At 47.4% G+C, this 17,887-nt stretch overlaps 1 protein-coding gene across 1 annotated transcript in view; it reads right to left on the bottom strand.

Moving 5' to 3' along the window:
• Positions 1-423: 423 nt before the first annotated feature.
• Positions 424-17,887, bottom strand: part of LOC146868433 (cholesterol 7-desaturase nvd-like) — a 254,645-nt gene continuing 237,181 nt past the window's right edge. Inside the window, exon 7 of the mRNA XM_085610047.1 lies at positions 424-3,904. Within this exon, the coding sequence (XP_085466173.1) occupies positions 3,743-3,904 (162 nt within the window). The 3' untranslated portion in view covers positions 424-3,742. The remainder of the gene's footprint in view (positions 3,905-17,887) is intronic.

The raw sequence follows: 17,887 nt of genomic DNA on the forward strand, positions 1-17,887 counted from the left end.
ACAACCACAATCACTGCCACGATCTGCTTCAATAATCACACCACTACCTCCATTAACAGCACATCTAACACTAAAGCATTCTTGTGTGATTATGTGTGTAAGTGTGTGTGTGTGTGTTTGTGTGTAAGAGTGAGTGTGTGTGCGCGCGCGCGTGTGTGTGTGTGTGTGTAAAAGAGTGATGCCGACATGATACCTTGTTTGCTATCAGTAATTTTTAAAAAGCCACACTGAATGCTATTGTCCATTCTAGTGAGCATGCCCTGACCAAATGAGCTCTAATGATAAATATGGTATTTCCTCAATCTGATTCTGCTGCCTCGACACATGAATCAACAGAATCAATGCAAGCAGGACATGCCTCATCTGCATCTAATCATTTCAATGTATATAAGATTTTATGGCAATAGACAGAGACCAAAACTATGCATTTAAAATAATTTTATTTGTACTATACCAATATCTAAAAGTTTACATAATTTCAAAAATATATTCAAAAATATTTAATGAAAAAGTTGTTTAAAACTCCATATGCTCTGAGGCTGCAAGAAACACTTCACATGAATGTCTAGCTCAAGTGTTACGCAAAAGCATTGTTCAAAGAGGCAACATTTGTTGCCCTTACTCAAAGGCACACAATTAGGCGCACAATAATTAGCCTAGTAAGAGCAAAAATACAAACAGTCACAATCGCAAAACTGCAAAGTCAACATCTGATCTCCCTTAACCTGCAATAATCTAATACATTTGCTTACGTTGAACCATTTCATATGATCATATTTAGAAACCCAACACTGTAATTTCAGGGATACTATGAAATAGTCACTGATTTGATGTAAAGTGTCCAATTACTGTAACCAATAAAATGATACCAGGCATGAAGTGTGCCGATTACAATTTTGGGGAACTTTTTTTTTTATCTCCCATGCCGGTCAGTGTATTTCCAAAGGAAAATGTCACAGATGATACAGATTGGTTTATATTGAGCTTCATCTTGCTGGGGACATCCTTACTTTGAGGAAGATCAGCAGGAACACATACTTAAAGCATAACACCAACTATATGTAAAAAAATAAATTTTCAGGCAAAACGAGCATTTTAAAATGTACATTGCTGAACAATACATTACATATGCATTGGTGAATAATCGTGAATGGATTCGTTTTGAAGCACATGACACTTCAACAATGTCTTGGGTATAACAATCGACTAAAAGTAGTAAAATAAAACCCAATATCTTGCGTTCACCAAGAAACAGACAGGTCAAATGACTAGATTCTTATGACCGGATTCCTACTATTTAAATAAGTAACAGGTATAGGGATGAATAATATTTCCAACTACAATCAGCTCTATGTACAGAGCGGTGGTGGTGGTGGTGGTAGTAGTAGTAGCAGTCATAATAGGGAAGCACCAGACAATACGTTTCGATAGGCAACAAGATGTTTAATTAGGGTTGGTAAACCATGTGGCACAGAAAAGTATTAGGGGGGAAAAAGAGAAGTTGTTACCAGTGTTAAAACGTGGATCTCTCTCGAAAGATGGGCATGATGCCATTTTTAGAAGACCAAAAACACATACTTCTGTATTAAAGGCAGCTGAAGATGTGTTTTGCATCTGGCGAAGAATTTATGTAGTGGTTGTCAAAGGGGAGTCTGCCCTACAGCTAGAGATCAAGAAGTGGGAGGCACAGACACTGGAAAACTAAAGTAGGGAGAATACAGTTAATTTTTTAGGTAATTGAACCTGGTATCTGGTCCTCTTCAACAAGAGGATAAAGCTGCCATCTTCCAGCTATTAAAAGAAACGTTGATGCCGGTCAGATATTAGATTACAGATGGTTTAGGGTACGGAAATGTGTGGACATTAAGTTTTAGCTGTCAATCTTTAAGGCTTTTTTTTTTTTAGGGCACAGGTAATTTGATACCGAAATTCTAGTTGCACAGCTCAAGAGAGTATGAGCTATTACAGGGAGAGATTCTACTGAAGAGGTGGTATAAGGAGATGGAGTAAAGGCCAAGTCTAGACTTTAATGAGGAACCTAGGAGAAGGCTTAGTAAAGGGCTGGCAAGTCAGAGAAGTTTAACCAAAAGACATATTCCTGGTCAAGCAAGTTAGGAATGTACTGCTCATGCAGGGGCATACGAAAATTGCAGAAACAAACACTTGGACTACTAGAGAAACATGCAAGTTTAATTTAACAAATCCATATAAAGTATGATCAATTAGCGGCCATCTATTTTGCCAATAAGAGAATACAGAGAAGTGTCTTAACAGTTAAAAGTGTACATCTCAGAGTTTTTCACAACTGCAGAAACATACAATGGAATGAATATTTGATAATCTGGTTCCAAGGCAGGGGAGTCTGCAAGTGAGACCTTTGGAAATTCAAAACTGCCATTTCCTATGCTACATATATGACGAACATCTGTGTTGCTTTTGACTGATTTCTCAAAATCAGCAGTTCCATTTCTGAGGTCAAGAGGCCCATAAGTCTAGAACAACAATTAGCAGCAGCAACAAAGATATAACAACTGGTTCTTACCAATATATAGCAACTAGTTCTTTCCATTTCAAAGAGCGAAATGAGAAAACAGCTTGTCCATTCCGCTGTCCTTTAACAACATCCCACTAAAGATACACAGCGTGTCTGGAGATTAAAGACAAACAAGCATATCCGCCGAGTTCTGACGAAAAGACATTGAACCAAAACCTAGATACTGTAATAGTGATTGTGTTAAATACAAATACATAATGCACACTTACTTATGGGAGTTCAATGCACTACAAAACATATATGTCGTCATAAGTCAAGGCCAAAGAGAAGTAGTCCTCCAAAGAAACAATGAATGTGAACAGCAGGATCTGATGTAGCAGTGTCTTGGGAGGAATATTGTCTTGGTGGCGCAAATTAGTCAACACAATGTGTGTCCCCAGCCTACTCAATCCAACCAAACGAGAACAGTGCTCCCAAAAAAGAAATAGTATGGATAAGGGGGCGGGAGCTTGGGGAAATACATCAGGTGACAACCTTACACATTCTTCACTGTTACTTTACGACCTTCATTACTAGTAATTAGGGCACCGATCACAGGAGAAGAGAAGAGCATCAACAAAAAAGACTCTTAGACATGGGTGGATGGAGTGTCTGGCCATGCGAGATTACCACGTTACGCTAGTAATCATCCTCTGAGATTTTTCAGTGACCAAATGGGACTTGCAGAAAAAGTACACATTATGCTCTTAAGTGCAGGTACAAATCTTTAACAAGAAAAATGCAAGCACGCCATTTTACTACATTTACTGTTCGCAGCATCACACACAAACAGCAAAGGCTACATTTTCCCTCACCCGATATGTTCGGTTGAAGTGAAATGCAAATTAAAGGATACATCAACATACGTAATTCCTCGTAGGCTATAACATGTCTCTCTATTAAACAGTTTGGTGTTCAGTGTTTTAACCTCGTACTGTAAATATGGAAACGCTAGAGGGCCTTGAAGAAAAAGCAAAGCCTCTTTTGTAGGTAATCAGTCTTGAGGACAGCTGTTCTCGATAAACACCAGCACGTTCAATAGTTTTGTGTAGGAAGCAGTTTGTTGCTGCCAAAGTTGACAATCTGTCTACTTTTCTCTTCGGTGACAAGGAACCCCTTCTGCGAGCATAATCATACTGTAGTTCTGCGTAAGAAGCAGTCCAGTCACGCACTTTGGCATTTTTTGGAGAAACGTACTTCCATATTCCTTCACCACTCTATCCCTTCACGTTGAAAATAAAGTTTTGGACTATTCTCACTGTAAAACTGAGAATACCAGCGCCTGTGCCTCTGTATAGCAGAGTCTTCTTTCACCAACAAAGGTTTTGAAACATACTTCTTATTATTCCAAATCATTACATCGCGTTCAAACTGCAAGAAAGAGAAAAACATTTTAATCCATGCACACACTGGAGAACGTCTGAATTAACTTTGTTCTCTATTTTCACATTTTAGTTTTCTAGCGATCGCTAAGCATCTTTAATTGCAGTACCTAGTCCACACCATACAGCGCACAATGGGAAAAATTAAGGGAAATTGTTTTAAATGGCCTATGCATTAACATGCAAGTAGATTAATCGTTAGGCATTCTAGTGGTGGTGCCTTAAAAATACAAAACGCTTCCAATGAGTATTTTCTTTGGATTACACTCAACATTTGAGTTTGTAGGAGTGCTGGGAAAAACCTGCGATTATTTGTTTCAAGTGATGCAGCAATTTGCCATTTAGAAGGGTAATATTTGTGTTTCTAGGTTTAAAATGAAAGCTGGAAAATGTAATTATATTTCAGTTAGTGACAATATTACATTTGATAATGTCAGTTACAGCACATTTTCTCTTGCCAGCTACATTCATATACATGAAGCATTCTGCCTCCTGCTGGACCTATGGAACTCCTGGCGTTAGCTTTCTCTAGATGGATTTCTTGCTTGCATATAAGAGGGAGGAATCTCCTAGACATCCTGTAAACTGCCAAGCACAATGGACCACCTCCACCAGCCCCTCCCCCCACATCCCAATACAAATAATATGAGGAAGAGAAGAACATGTAATGCAGATTAGTAATGTTAGACGTTAACCCCCACTTCCATTCGTGTATTTATTGGGGGAAATCTACACAAGATAAAACCAAACCTTCAACCCGAAAGATGTCAAGGAAGATACAGAATGATCAGAAGCAAACACCAAGAAGCAGATACTAACAAGGCACATGGGACTCAAAAAGGGGAAGCAGCATACAAGGACTACCCATTACCAGCTCAGCCCGACCAGAGATGTGAAGGAGAAGCCCAAGCAGTAGTTTGAGAAAGTTCAACTTCTGTAATCTGAAGAACAGGTGGTCGTCAATCCAGAAGTTAGGGAGACTTCGACATACCTACATTGCCATGGCTGACGAGGAGCCATGTATAGGTGAGCCTAATAGAAGGAAACACTAGCAACCAAAGTCCGGGAAGCTGCCACACTCCATGTGGAATGCCTCCAAAACAAATGTACACTAAAGTACACGTAAAATGTGATGGGTGGAATGTTCAACTTTATCTCAACCACAGGTAATCACTTGGGCTGCATCTCAGTCAATCATAATTTTGCACACCAGGACAACTCAGTTTGGACCCAGTCATATGCAAATCAGTTCAATCTTAACCCTGGTCCAATGAGAACAGTCCAGCCCGAACTGGTAGGCCAGGTCCCTCTTAAACTCGAACACAAGCAACACAGGGCTGGCTCCCCCCCCATTTAAGACTCATCAGACAGATATAGCTTGGTTTAAGTTACAGTGTGTGCACAGGACCCACATCTGGGCATACCTGTCCCACTTGAGGCAAAATCTAAAGTACACAAAAAATTGATGGGTGGAACGCTTGAATAATCCTGAACCACTGTTAATTACCGTGGGCCGAATACTAGTCCACCATTATTTTGCACGCAGCCATACGCAAATCAGTCTTGACCCTTCGCCAGTGGAACAGACCAAACTGCCATGTACTTCCTGAACAGGAACCAAGTTTTACCTGGCAGATGAGCTCTATCTGGGGCAAAACCGGTCCTGTGGTTGCCAGACATTTTATACATGAAATTAAATAACTATACAACACTCTGGCAAACCATAGATCAGTCATCATTAACGTATCTGCCTGCTGAAAGTAATTTGCTGGTTCAGTTATTTTCACTTTGTGGATTTTAAGCTGAAAATTGAACTGGAGTGCGACTGTCTTTCCAGGTTCTGTTGTCGGAATGTGTGGTGGTGTAGTAGTTGCGTAAATAGTCACATTTGTAGGCGTCTTCTGCAGTGTATATGCTTCTAATGCTGATTGTAGCGAGTTCTAGAACATGTTGGCTTGTACTGAAAAAGCAGTGTTTCTTATGAATTTATGAATTTCTTACGTTAAGGTAGTATGATAAGTGGTGCAAGCCTGGAGCGCAGGGTCCTGTATTGTTTATATTGCTTGAAGTCAGTATGCAGGTATAGCAATCATTTTCCTCTAAGGCTCGGAGGAGGACAATGTAAAGTGCCTTGCATATATCCCTTCTTGCTCCAGGTAGACAGTGGAGTGATTGCAAAACTAGAGTCATGTATTCTCTTGGATAAAGGTGGAGAAGACTTTCAGCAGAATTTTGGATGAGTATTTTACGTATGATGAATGCAAGTGCATCAAGGTATAGGATGTTGGCAGGCAAGCTTAGAGATTACAAGTGTGAGAATGGCTTGCAGTTTCTGCTGGTATCCAAGGTATGGGAGGACTCAGCGTAGGGTTTTCATTTTGTAGAAGGAACTCCGACAATATTAACATTGTATCAATACAGGTCTGAATACATGGTTAACCATAGGCTTCCAACACCTCTTGATACAGCTGGAAGGGCTTCAATTTCCTTAGTCCATGTGGTGGTATGCTGTTTTTTAGTTATTGTCTGCAGGTCATAATCTCAGTCTTTGTAGTATTGAGCTTTAGATGGTTATTTGTCATCCATGTGTTGAGAACTGAAGGTGGTCATCAGGTTTTAAATTGTAGAGGCCTTCCAGGTCATCCATTAAAAAATGATTTGGGTGTGGTGTCATCTGCATAGTTGTTGTAGGTGAGGTTAAATGATTTAATCCGGTTTGGTAAAGGGATTAGGTGGATGCTGGATAATAGCAGGGATATGATGGACCCCAAGGGACACCACGGTGTTGTGTGTGAGGAGCTGATGTGACGTGGTACCAGCACTAGCTGAACTCACTTCTCACCTTTCATATTTGGTGTGTTAAACAAGAATTTGCTGGGTGAAAATTTTACACAACTGTATAGGACATGGAGTCTTGTTTTTAAGCAAGCAACTTTCAGGACTTGCTCTATTCCTAAAACACAAGTGATAGTCCTTACCTAATCCTACCAGCCATTCAGAAGCAATGTCCCATCAGGAAACCCCAGATTCCAAAATCTCAGTGCTTTGATTAGCTTATTGTGCTAGGGCATAGTCATCACAAGTCAGGTACAATTTACAATTGACTGACACTGGTACAGCAGACACTGGCCTGCTGTAAAATATATCTTGGGGGGGATAATGCATCTGCTCTAGTGATTTTTATTTTGTTTGCAGGAGTAAGATCGTCTGTTAGGTTAATGTGCCTGCTGCAGATACGCTAATTGGCAGTAGCGCCACCAGCCTACTTTCAAAAAATTGTTTCATATCTAGATAACCCTGCCATGGTCAACATGCTAAGGATTCATTCACCTTGAACTAAATATTGTGGAAACCATAATCAGGGCATTTGAGGACGAAAGCATTTGTATTATAACGGACCACTCTGGACACAGCACATCGACTAACATTTTCTGATATTTATATATCCTAAATTTGGATTTATCTAGTATACATCAGCTTTACGACTTTTGGCACCTTTGAAATTCTGCGCCATCTCCATCTAATTTATGGTAACTAACAAGGTTATGAGGCCTTATGCAATTCATTTACTAAATGCATAATACTTAGTGAATACTTGGGTAGCATTTTTATTGGGATAAGTGAGAAAATGCTGGGTGGTAGTCATTTTATGTATCATTACAAAATTTTCAGCAAGTATTGACCACAACCTGCAGGGATAGAGCAAAAGAAAATAAGTTACTTACCTGTAACTGCAGTTATCCAGTATTGGTATCTTTCGTAGATTCACATGCTTGAATTGTTTACCATCGTCACACTGGGAGTTCCATGGTACCCTAGTGAAGAACAAGTTACTTACCTTCGGTAACGATGTATCTGTAAGAAACATTAGTTAGTTAGATTCCTCACCTTAGAATATCCCCAGGCGTCAGACTGGATCCGGAAGATTTTTCGTCAGCAATACCCCTTGCGCGTCGCTAGGCGTCGTCTGCGGCTCCGCGTCCGTCGTCGGCGTCGTGCGCCGGGATGACGTCGTCGGAGTACTTAGACGCCGCCCTCGCGCGCTGACGTCAGTTCTTGTACATAGCCTTCCGCGCCAGGAACGCAGAGCCATGCAAAGACCGACACTGGTGCCAAAAATAAAATCTAGGGCCCTGAAAGGGATAGCCTTAACCCTAGATGTCAGTTCGCAGAACGGGGAGGATGGGAGGGTCGGTGAGGAATCTAACTAACTAATGTTTCTTACAGATACATCGTTACCGAAGGTAAGTAACTTGTTCATCTGAAAGAAACACGTTAGTTAGATTCCTCACCTTAGAATAGATACCCAAGCAATACCATCCCCGGTGGTGGGTCTGCGAACCAAGATCACACCAGAAAGTCCTGGAGGACAGAACGGCCAAAGAAGCCATCCCTCCGGACTTGGCTGTCAAGGCAATAATGCCTGGCAAACGTGTGTAGCGAAGCCCACGTCGCCGCCTGACAGATGTCCTGCAAAGGGACTCCCCGTCCCAAGGCAGTAGTAGCCGCCGTGGCCCGAGTAGAATGGGCGCGCAGCCCAACAGGAGGGTCCTTTTTAGCCAAGGAATAGCAGATTTTTATACACAAAACGACCCACCGAGAGATGGTTCGTTTGTGCACAGCTTTCCCCTTCTTAGCGCCCACGTACCCAACAAAAAGCTGGTCGTCCACCCGGAACTGTTGTGTGCGGTCCAGATAAAAGGAGAGCGCACGTTTTGGGTCCAGACGGTGGAGCCTCTCTTCCTCTTTGGAAGGATGCGGAGGCGGAAAGAAGGTGGGCAAGGTGACAGACTGCCCAAGGTGAAATGGAGTCACCACTTTAGGAAGAAAGGAGGGACGAGGCCGAAGGACAACCTTGTCCGGATGAACAGACAGAAAAGGAGGCTTTGAAGATAAAGCCTGGAGCTCACTCACCCGTCTAGCCGAGGTGATGGCTACCAGAAAAGCAGTCTTTAGAGTTAGAAGACGAAGAGGACAATTGTGAAGCGGCTCGAAGGGAGCGCACATCAGGAATGTCAAAACCAGATTCAAGTCCCACTGAGGCATCACAAAAGGGACAGGAGGGAACGTGTGTGTAATGCCTTTGAGAAAGCGTGTAACCACAGGGGACTTGAAAAGAGAAGGCTGATCAGGAAGCCGCAAGAAGGCGGAGATGGCAGCAAGATAACCTTTCAGGGTGCCCAGGGCAGAGCCCTGCCGGGCCAGAGAAAGAAGGAAGAGGAGAACCTCAGAAAGAGGGGCGGAAAGGGGATCCACAGCCTTTGCTGTGCACCATGCCACAAATTTGTTCCACCGGCAGGCGTATACCGACTTTGTGGAGGGACGCCTGGCTGCCAGAATGATATCACAGACTTCAGGAGGCAAGTCAAATGGCATCAACTGCCGCCGCTCAATCTCCACGCATGGAGGTGGAGGCTGGACAGGTTCGGGTGGAGGACCATCCCCTGCTGCTGCGACAGAAGATCCTCCCGAAGGGGCAGACGTATCGGGGGATCGGTCAACAGACTGAGTAGCTCGGGATACCAGTATCTTCGTGCCCAATCCGGAGCCACCAAGATGACTTGGGCCCGGTCGTGCCTGATCTTCTTCAGCACTCTGGGCAGAAGTGGTATAGGCGGAAAGGTGTACAACAGACCGCAACTCCACTCGTGACGAAAAGCGTCGCCGAGCTAGTGCCGCCTTGGAAATTCCAACGCGCAGAACTGCTGACATTGCGCGTTCTCTTCGGTGGCGAATAGATCTAACCAAGGCTCTCCCCACTGCTGAAAGAGGCCTTGCGCCACTTCGGAGTTCAGACGCCATTCGTGATCCATCATGCACCGGCGGCTGAGTTCGTCTGCTCTGGCGTTCAGAGAGCCCGCCAGATGTTGAACCACCAGGGTGACGCCCTGGTGTTCCAGCCACGTCCAGAGGCGCAGAGCCTCCTGACAAAGGGTCCACGACCCCACCCCGCCCTGTTTGTTGCAGTACCACATGGCGGTGGTGTTGTCCGTGAACACCTGCACGACACTTCCCCTGACAGAGGGAAGGAAGGCTTTCAGTGCAAGCCGGATCGCTCTCAACTCCAACAGGTTGATGTGGAGACGAGACTCCGCCGGAGACCAGAGGCCTCTGATCTCCGCCTCTCCCATATGGCCACCCCATCCCAGGAGGGACGCATCCGTCACTACGACATGCTCTGGTTGGGGAAGGGAGAGGCTCTTGCCCTTGACCCACTCGCGGTCCGTGAGCCACCACTGCAACTGTTGTGCAGTGCCCTCCGAGATCAAGACATGGTCGGACAGGTTGCCGTGATGCTGGGCCCACTGAAACTTCAGGTCCCACTGCAGAGCCCGCATGCGCCGCCTGGCGTGATGCACTAGTAGGATGCAGGAGGCCATCAGCCCCAGAAGCCGCAACACTAGCCTGACCGAAACCCGGGATAGAGGCCGAAAGATGGGAATCAGGGCCCGTATATCCCGGACCCGCTGTTCCGGTGGATGGACCCGGAAACGCGCCGAATCGAGAACCGCTCCGATGAAGAGGAGCTCCTGAGAGGGACTCAGGTGTGACTTCGGCACGTTGATGGAAAACCCCAGCAAATGCAGGAGATCCGCCGTAGTCTGGAGGTGGGAGACGACTGCCTGGGGCGAGCCCGCCTTCAACAACCAGTCGTCGAGATAGGGGAAGACTGGAACCCCTGATCTGCGCAGATGAGCTGCGACCACCGCCATCACTTTCGTGAACACCCGAGGGGCACTGGTGAGGCCGAAGGGGAGCACGGTAAACTGAAAGTGCTCTTGGCCCACCGTGAACCACAGGTAACGCCGGTGGGCCGGCAGGACGGGGATGTGGAAATAAGCGTCCTGCAAGTCCAACGCTACCATCCAGTCTCCAGGGTCTAGGGCAGCTAAAACCTGAGCCAACGTTAGCATCTTGAACCTTTCCTTTCGGAGGAAGGCATTGACGTTCCGGAGGTCCAAGATAGGGCGTAGGCCCCCCTTGCCCTTCTTGGGAACCAGAAAGTAGTGGGAATAACAACCACGACCTACTTCTGGACTCGGAACGCGCTCGACGGCCCCCTTGGCCAAGAGAGCCGAAACTTCCTCGCGGAGAAGATCCAAATGATCCCCCGAGATACGGTGGTGCTGCGGTGGCATGGCTGGAGGGGTCGTCTCGAAGGGGAGGGAGTAGCCCCTTCGGACGATTTGCAGCACCCACCTGTCCGATGTTATGGACCGCCAGTGGAGCAGGTGATGGCGAACTCTGCCGCCCACTGGCGTGGTATGGGCCTGAAAGCTCGGACTAGGAAGGCTTTGAGGCGGATGCTGCCGGGGTGGATGTGGGCTGACCACGTCGGCCTCCATTTCCGCCACGGCGGAAGCCACGTCCGCGACCGCGCGCAGGTTGGTTCTGCGGCTGGTGGCTTTGCGGACGTGAGGAGGCGCCCCTTCCTTGGCCACGAAAAGGGGCGAAAAGCGGAGGTGTGCGCCCGCGGAGCCGCGAGGCCCAAGGACTTGGCCGTAGCCCGGGAGTCCTTAAAGCGGTTCAGCGCACTGTCCGCCTTCTCACCAAACAGGCGAGTGCCATCAAAGGGCATGTCCATGAGGGTTGTCTGGACATCCCCGGAAAATGACGTGGACCGCATCCAGGCGTGGCGGCGGAGCGCCACCGTGGTGGAAATCGCCCGACCCAGCGAGTCCGTGGTGTCAAGCCCACATCGTATGGCGTGCCGTGCTGCATCCCTCCCATCGGCCAAAGCCTGGGTAAGACGCGTCCGGACCTCCTCCGGACACAGGGGCAGCACGTCCTCCACCGTATCCCACAGGGAATGGGAATAACGGTCCAAGAGACAGGCGGTATTTAAGGACCGCAGGCCCAAACTAAGGGACGAAAACAGTTTCTTGCCGAACTGCTCGAGTCTCTTGGAATCCCGATCCGGCGGAGCGGTCGGGAAGGAGGATTGGGAAGTAGAGGCCTGGATAACCAGACTCTCGGGGGTGGGGTGTTGGGACAGGAAACTGGGGTCGCCCGGAGCAGGGCGGTGGCGCCTGGCAACGTTCCTGTCCACAGGAGGAACTGTGGAGGGCTTGGACCAGGTGCCCTGCAGAACGTCAGTGAGGGCCTCGTTGAACGGCAGCAGAGGCTCAGTGGAGCTTGCTGAGGTTTGAAGCACCTCAGTGAGGATGTTAGTCCTCACAGCCACGGCAGGCAACTCGAGCCCAAGGGCCTCAGCCGCCTTGCGCAGCACCACAGAAAATGCTGCACCCTCCTCCGAAGCCACGGTCGGAGGAGAAGTGAATCCAGTGTCTGGCGAGGTGTCCAGCCCACTGGCCTCCCCCAGTTCATCTGCCCAGTCCTGAGAAAGCTGTGACTGAACAGCCAGAGGGTCCTCGAACCCCTCCCAGTCGCCCCCTTCTTCCGATTCCTGATAAACAGGAGGAATGATCGGAACCGGACTGTAGAGATGGTAGGACTCAAGCGGCGTCGGATGCGGCGTCGGCGGACGCCGTGCCGGCGTCGGGTCCGGATGAGGGCTAAACCAGGGTGTCGGCGTCACAGGTGTCGGCGTCGGCGGCGCCGATGACGGCGTCGGTGGTTCAGGCGTCGGCGCCGGTGGAGGAGTGACTAGGTCAACCGGCGTCGACTGGGGCCCAGGCAAGGGCCCCGCGGGGACCTGCGGCGTCGAGACCGGAGTCGTTGACGGCGCCGGGGCCGGAGCCGCCGGCACGCGAGGTCGCCCAGTCGAGTCCGCGGGGCCCGAAGGCGCGCCAGCGGGCGTCGACGGCGGGGCCAGGCTCCTCATGGCCGAGAGGAAGGCACTGATCTCCGCCGGCGCCGCGTCAGCCCCAGGGACCGGAAGGTATGGGGGCGGACGCGGCACCTGCGGCTCCGCCGGAGCCGCGGGGGTGGAACCACCCTGACCCTCGGCCGAGTCGCGCGACCGGCGAGGGGAGTCCGAAGAGCGATGTCGCCTCTTGGACTTCTTGGAGCGTTTGGACTTACCCGACGACTTGGAGCCGGACGAGCGATGGCGTCGGCTAGGGCTCCGCGAGCGATCCTTGGACCTCCTCCTGGACCGGGATCGCGCACGACGCGGAGCCGAGTGGCGAAGCTCGAGAAGCTTGCGGGACCGCTCCCGCCTAGCCTTCGAAGTCAGGGCCTGACAGTCGTTGCACGACTCCGCGTCGTGGTCGGGGCCTAAGCAGTAGAGGCACCGGCGGTGGTGATCGGTCACCGACATCAGTCGATGACAATCCTCACAAGCCTTGAACCCAGGCATCCTACCGGCACCAGATGTCGACAGACAAGGATCAAAAATTATCAAAAAAGATTTAGTCAAAAAAGACTAAAAGGGGTAGCTCTCCCGGATCTGCGCTTACTGGCGCGGAAAAAAGAATAACTGACGTCAGCGCGCGAGGGCGGCGTCTAAGTACTCCGACGACGTCATCCCGGCGCACGACGCCGACGACGGACGCGGAGCCGCAGACGACGCCTAGCGACGCGCAAGGGGTATTGCTGACGAAAAATCTTCCGGATCCAGTCTGACGCCTGGGGATAGTCTAAGGTGAGGAATCTAACTAACGTGTTTCTTTCAGATGCAGTATTGCAAATTACCAAAGGCTATAATGGACACTAGGCCATGAATTGAGTAGCCTATCTCCACTTAAAACAAGCATTGTGCAATGCAATAGGTCTCGTATTACTGAAAGTTTGAGCTATTGGCGTTGAATTATTATTTGCAACGCATATAGCTCAAACTTTCAGTAATGCAAGAGCTATTGCATTGCAAATGCTTGTTTAGGTCGAAGCCTAGCTGACAGTGCAACTACCTGGTTGCTAAGGGCTTCTTGCAGGCATGCTCAAAGCTACCCTGGAAATGCATTACGCCCATTGCTTCAGTCACCAGGTGGGTCACGAGACAACTGAAAGACGCTGAAGCTTGGCAGCGCTGGACAGCATGGCGGGGCTACATCACCTCTTTCCTTCTCCCTACTCTCCTTTACCTCTCAACTATAAGGAGGACTCTGATACAAACAGCAGGCCATCTCCGAAAGAAAGTAACTATAAAAATTCAACTTTATGTAGAACGTTGATTCTTCTACAACGTAGTCATATACTCTCTCATTTTTGCACCCACCCTTGGCGAACAAAAAAGTGAACTTTGCAGGGTTACCACCCTTAACTGCCTTTGAGGTCACTTCTAAGACACTCGTTATAGTCCTTTCACCGTCTCATCCTTTCAAAATGGAGTTGTTTTGTTTTATACAACAAAGCCCTAGTTGTTGCTGATTTTGCTTCTACAACTAACAAGCATTGGCAAAGCCAATAGTCCAGACTTGCTGTAGGTGTGATGTCACTTGTATTATATATCTGGATGCAATGACAAGCAGTGAAATACAAGTTGTGCGGCGCACTATGTTTGTAGCTTAACTGTTTTAAGCCACGTCCTTAATTACATTGACTACGGCCCTTTGAGAGACCCCCCAGTTTTTTTTATTTCACTTAAAGCTCTGTATAGACACAAAATCAACAAAAGGAAAGTGTCATAGATAAAGCAATGCGTTGCTCTCAATCATCCAGAGTGCACATTCAAGAAATAAGGGAGAAGAAGGAAACATGCATTTGACTAGGAAGTGTGTAAACTGTATTGCATAGTAGGATTTGTATGGTGCCTACTTTCCTACTTTATGAGGCGCTGAAGCGCTTACCCACAGGGATAGACAGGTACACACTTTAAGACGTGTGGCTGGAATGATGTTGTATTTGTAACGCCCGTCTCAAGGACACAGATTGTCTCAAAATCTTAATACATCATGCCCCCATTCTGTACCCAGTTGGCAACAAATGTTAATACAGTACACTAGAGACGCGGCTGCTCAAGGAATGAATGCAGAGATCGGAGCTCTCCCCGCTCCTCGCCCTCCCCTTCAGAGGCAGGGTATCAAGAAGAGCTAATATGAAGTGTTAATGGAGAGCAGCTAGCCTTGGGGATAGCACGGTAAGGCGGGAGACGCCTCTGTTTGCATGCAGCAACATGAAGCTGACATGTGGAACCTTGCAGGGGTCATCTGCGGTTATCATAGACTGTTTGGGGACACTGATGAGATTCAGGCTGCCAGCGCTTGTTGCTCCCATAAAGATGCAGATGGAGTAAATGCCTCACTGAGGTACTTCGAAAACAAGGCAATAGCAGACGTGTTGGCAGAGAATGGGAAGCTGTACAGGCTTTTAAACATCTGAGATGATGACGCACGGAGCCCCTTTTACATACCTTTTCTGGAGCAGCGAGACGTTTGAAGCACTGTGCCTGGAGGCGAGCGCCGCTACTGTATGCTACCTCGTTGAGAGTAGAGTATGGGGACGGCACGGAAGATGTTGTGCATTGACGGGAACTGCTGCTTTTTTTTTTTTTAAGGTGGATCACGAACAATCGGGCGACAAGCAGCAGCTGACAAATGCACAACAAGCATTTTCTGCAGTAGGGCCGAATCTTCTCCCCTCTGACTGCCCAAAGGTACCTCGGGACAGCACCTTTTTACATATAAACAATGTGTGGTAATGTGCATGTCTGTGACGCGGGCGCCATGGGAAAACTAGAGTTTTTCGGAAGTGTAGCGTACTCCTTGTGAAAAGTTAGTGATTATATTCTTTAGTCACGAAAATGTTGGCCCCGGGGAAGCAATGCACGGCTGCCATATTTAAAGACAAAGGGCAGCGTGGGGCGTTTCAATAATTACAACCAGTGGTGCGCGTGCGCCACAGAGGAGCGGGGGCGAGGGAGCGCAGCAGCGAGGCGAATGCTTGCTGCATTGCGTAATAGACACCGATGGGAATGGGCGGAGCAAAGGCGGGACGTGCGCCCGCCTTTGCCCAATTGGGTGCCTTATTTATTTTTTAAAACGCGTTAAAGCCAATGGCAGCCGGCGAAAGCAAAACCACAAGCACGAGCGTGTGGTTAGCTTTCAGAACCCCCTACATGAGGTCTCGCGCTGCGTGAGCAGTGCTGCGCACTGCAACGCTAGGCGCAAAACCTAAAAACAATGCTGTTTGGAACAGTAACTTTGATGTACCCCCTTGAAAACAGAAAACGGTATGCAGGTTTTGAACTTGAAAATGCTATGCAGAATCAAAGGGATCTGTCGAGTCAGCAGAATAAAGTTTCACCTGGGCCAGATGAAGCCCACCCTTGCTCTAGATTTACGTTTGGTGCAACCTTTAGCCGACTGGCTTAGGCACCATTTGATTCCTTGGCCTCCACTCGAGGGGGAGTTACCTCATCTGCTTCCTGCAAATGCGTTGGAGGCCTGAGTGTTTCCTGACACATTCCTGAAAAACAACAGGGACCTAGCACACTAAATTTGACCTGGGCGATTGCGGGAATGCCCTTACACACCAGTAGTAAGTCCTGTGGGTAGGGTGGTTAAGACCTCACTGTTTTAAGAGGGGAGCATGGCAGAAACTCCTACAGAAGCGAAGTGCCCCTTTAAAAACCACTCAGTGCTCAAATTGTTAAACCTATAAATGTATAGGGCCTAAGTTTTCCTTCATCGCTCGCTTGTGGCACTGCTGAATGCCAGGGCTGCAGAATACCAAGCATGCCTAGTCTTGATGGCACCTCAAACCTCTTTCTTCTACCACCTTACACATCTTGTGAGATACTTCGCCGGGTTCTTGGTCATCCCTGCTTTCTGCCTTTATCACTATTCTTCCATCTTTCTTCTTTTTCTGTCATCTCTTTCTTGCTCTGCGTCAAAGTTTGATGATCAGAGTCAAGCCCAGGTTCAAAAACATTTGTGCATCTGCGTAGTCCTCATACATGGGGAAAATTACCTACCTAAATTTCTAGGCACTTTAACCTAATCATTAATTGTAGATTCCAGATTGCAGGGAAGACCTGCTGGTCCACCAGTGGATTATATTCCCTAGGTCTATGAACAAAAATGCATCAGAGACACAAGGGAGTTAAATTGTGGGCCTATATGAACGTCGAACCTTTATACGTTGATGAGAACTGGATTTTAAGGACATTGATTCATTTCCAATCTGGAATCTTTTTAAGAAGCACTCTGAAACAAATTGGTAGTAAGATCTATTTTTAACAAAGTAGCATTCAAACCCACACTGTTGGGAAATGCTTCAGCTTTATCCCAAGGCAGACTTGTTCGGAAACTTTCGTTTGACGGATTCTTAGTTAAATATTGGACAGGACGTGCCCCAAGCAGTGGTGTGATCATATTTGCAGCGGTATCGGCAAACTAATCGGTTATGGCACTCACTTTTTACAGTTCTTTTTCTAACAAGCAGTACAAGGGTTTTAAAACCTGTTCATCGTTGGTGTGAAAAATGTACTCTGAGTTGGACTCACTTTGCTAATGATTTGCCACTGCTGATAACAGGCACCCTTGATGTGCATCAGCTTTCCTAATTAGTGTGAATGCCTTTTTATTTCTTGTAAAATACATTAACAAAAAATTATGTCCGTTTTATTTCCATGCATTGTGATGAAAAGCTGTGACATGTTTTGAATTTGTCACATAGCATTTGATCAATTAGTAATAATGAACATCATTTATACAGGCCTAATCATAGACTGAATCGTCTCCTGGAATTTGATGAAAGGCAGTCATTTCGTCGACAGCAGAAGGATGAAAGGCAGAATTGGCTCAAATTGTATTCTACCTGGTAACAAGCAAAGCTGTGCATTCCATCTGGCTTATACCGTTTGTCTGCTTCCCCGTACAGAAATTACAGTGTCGTTGCAAAGCATCGCAAAAAGCATGACAAACAAAAGAGAAAGTAGAATCTTCTCTGAAGGCTGAGTGACAAAACATGTTGTGCATATGTTACTCCGTTATCCCAAAAAGCGGGCTCTGTGGAATGTTGCATTTACAAACTAAACTTATGTCTGAGTAAAAGTGCCAGGTGTTTCCATGTCCCACAGTAACAAGTAAAGGAGCGCCATGTAAATGTACTGGAGAAGACTGTGAAA

The sequence above is a fragment of the Triturus cristatus genome, chromosome 1_2, assembly GCF_964204655.1.
Source record: "Triturus cristatus chromosome 1_2, aTriCri1.1, whole genome shotgun sequence".
NCBI lineage: Eukaryota > Metazoa > Chordata > Amphibia > Caudata > Salamandridae > Triturus > Triturus cristatus.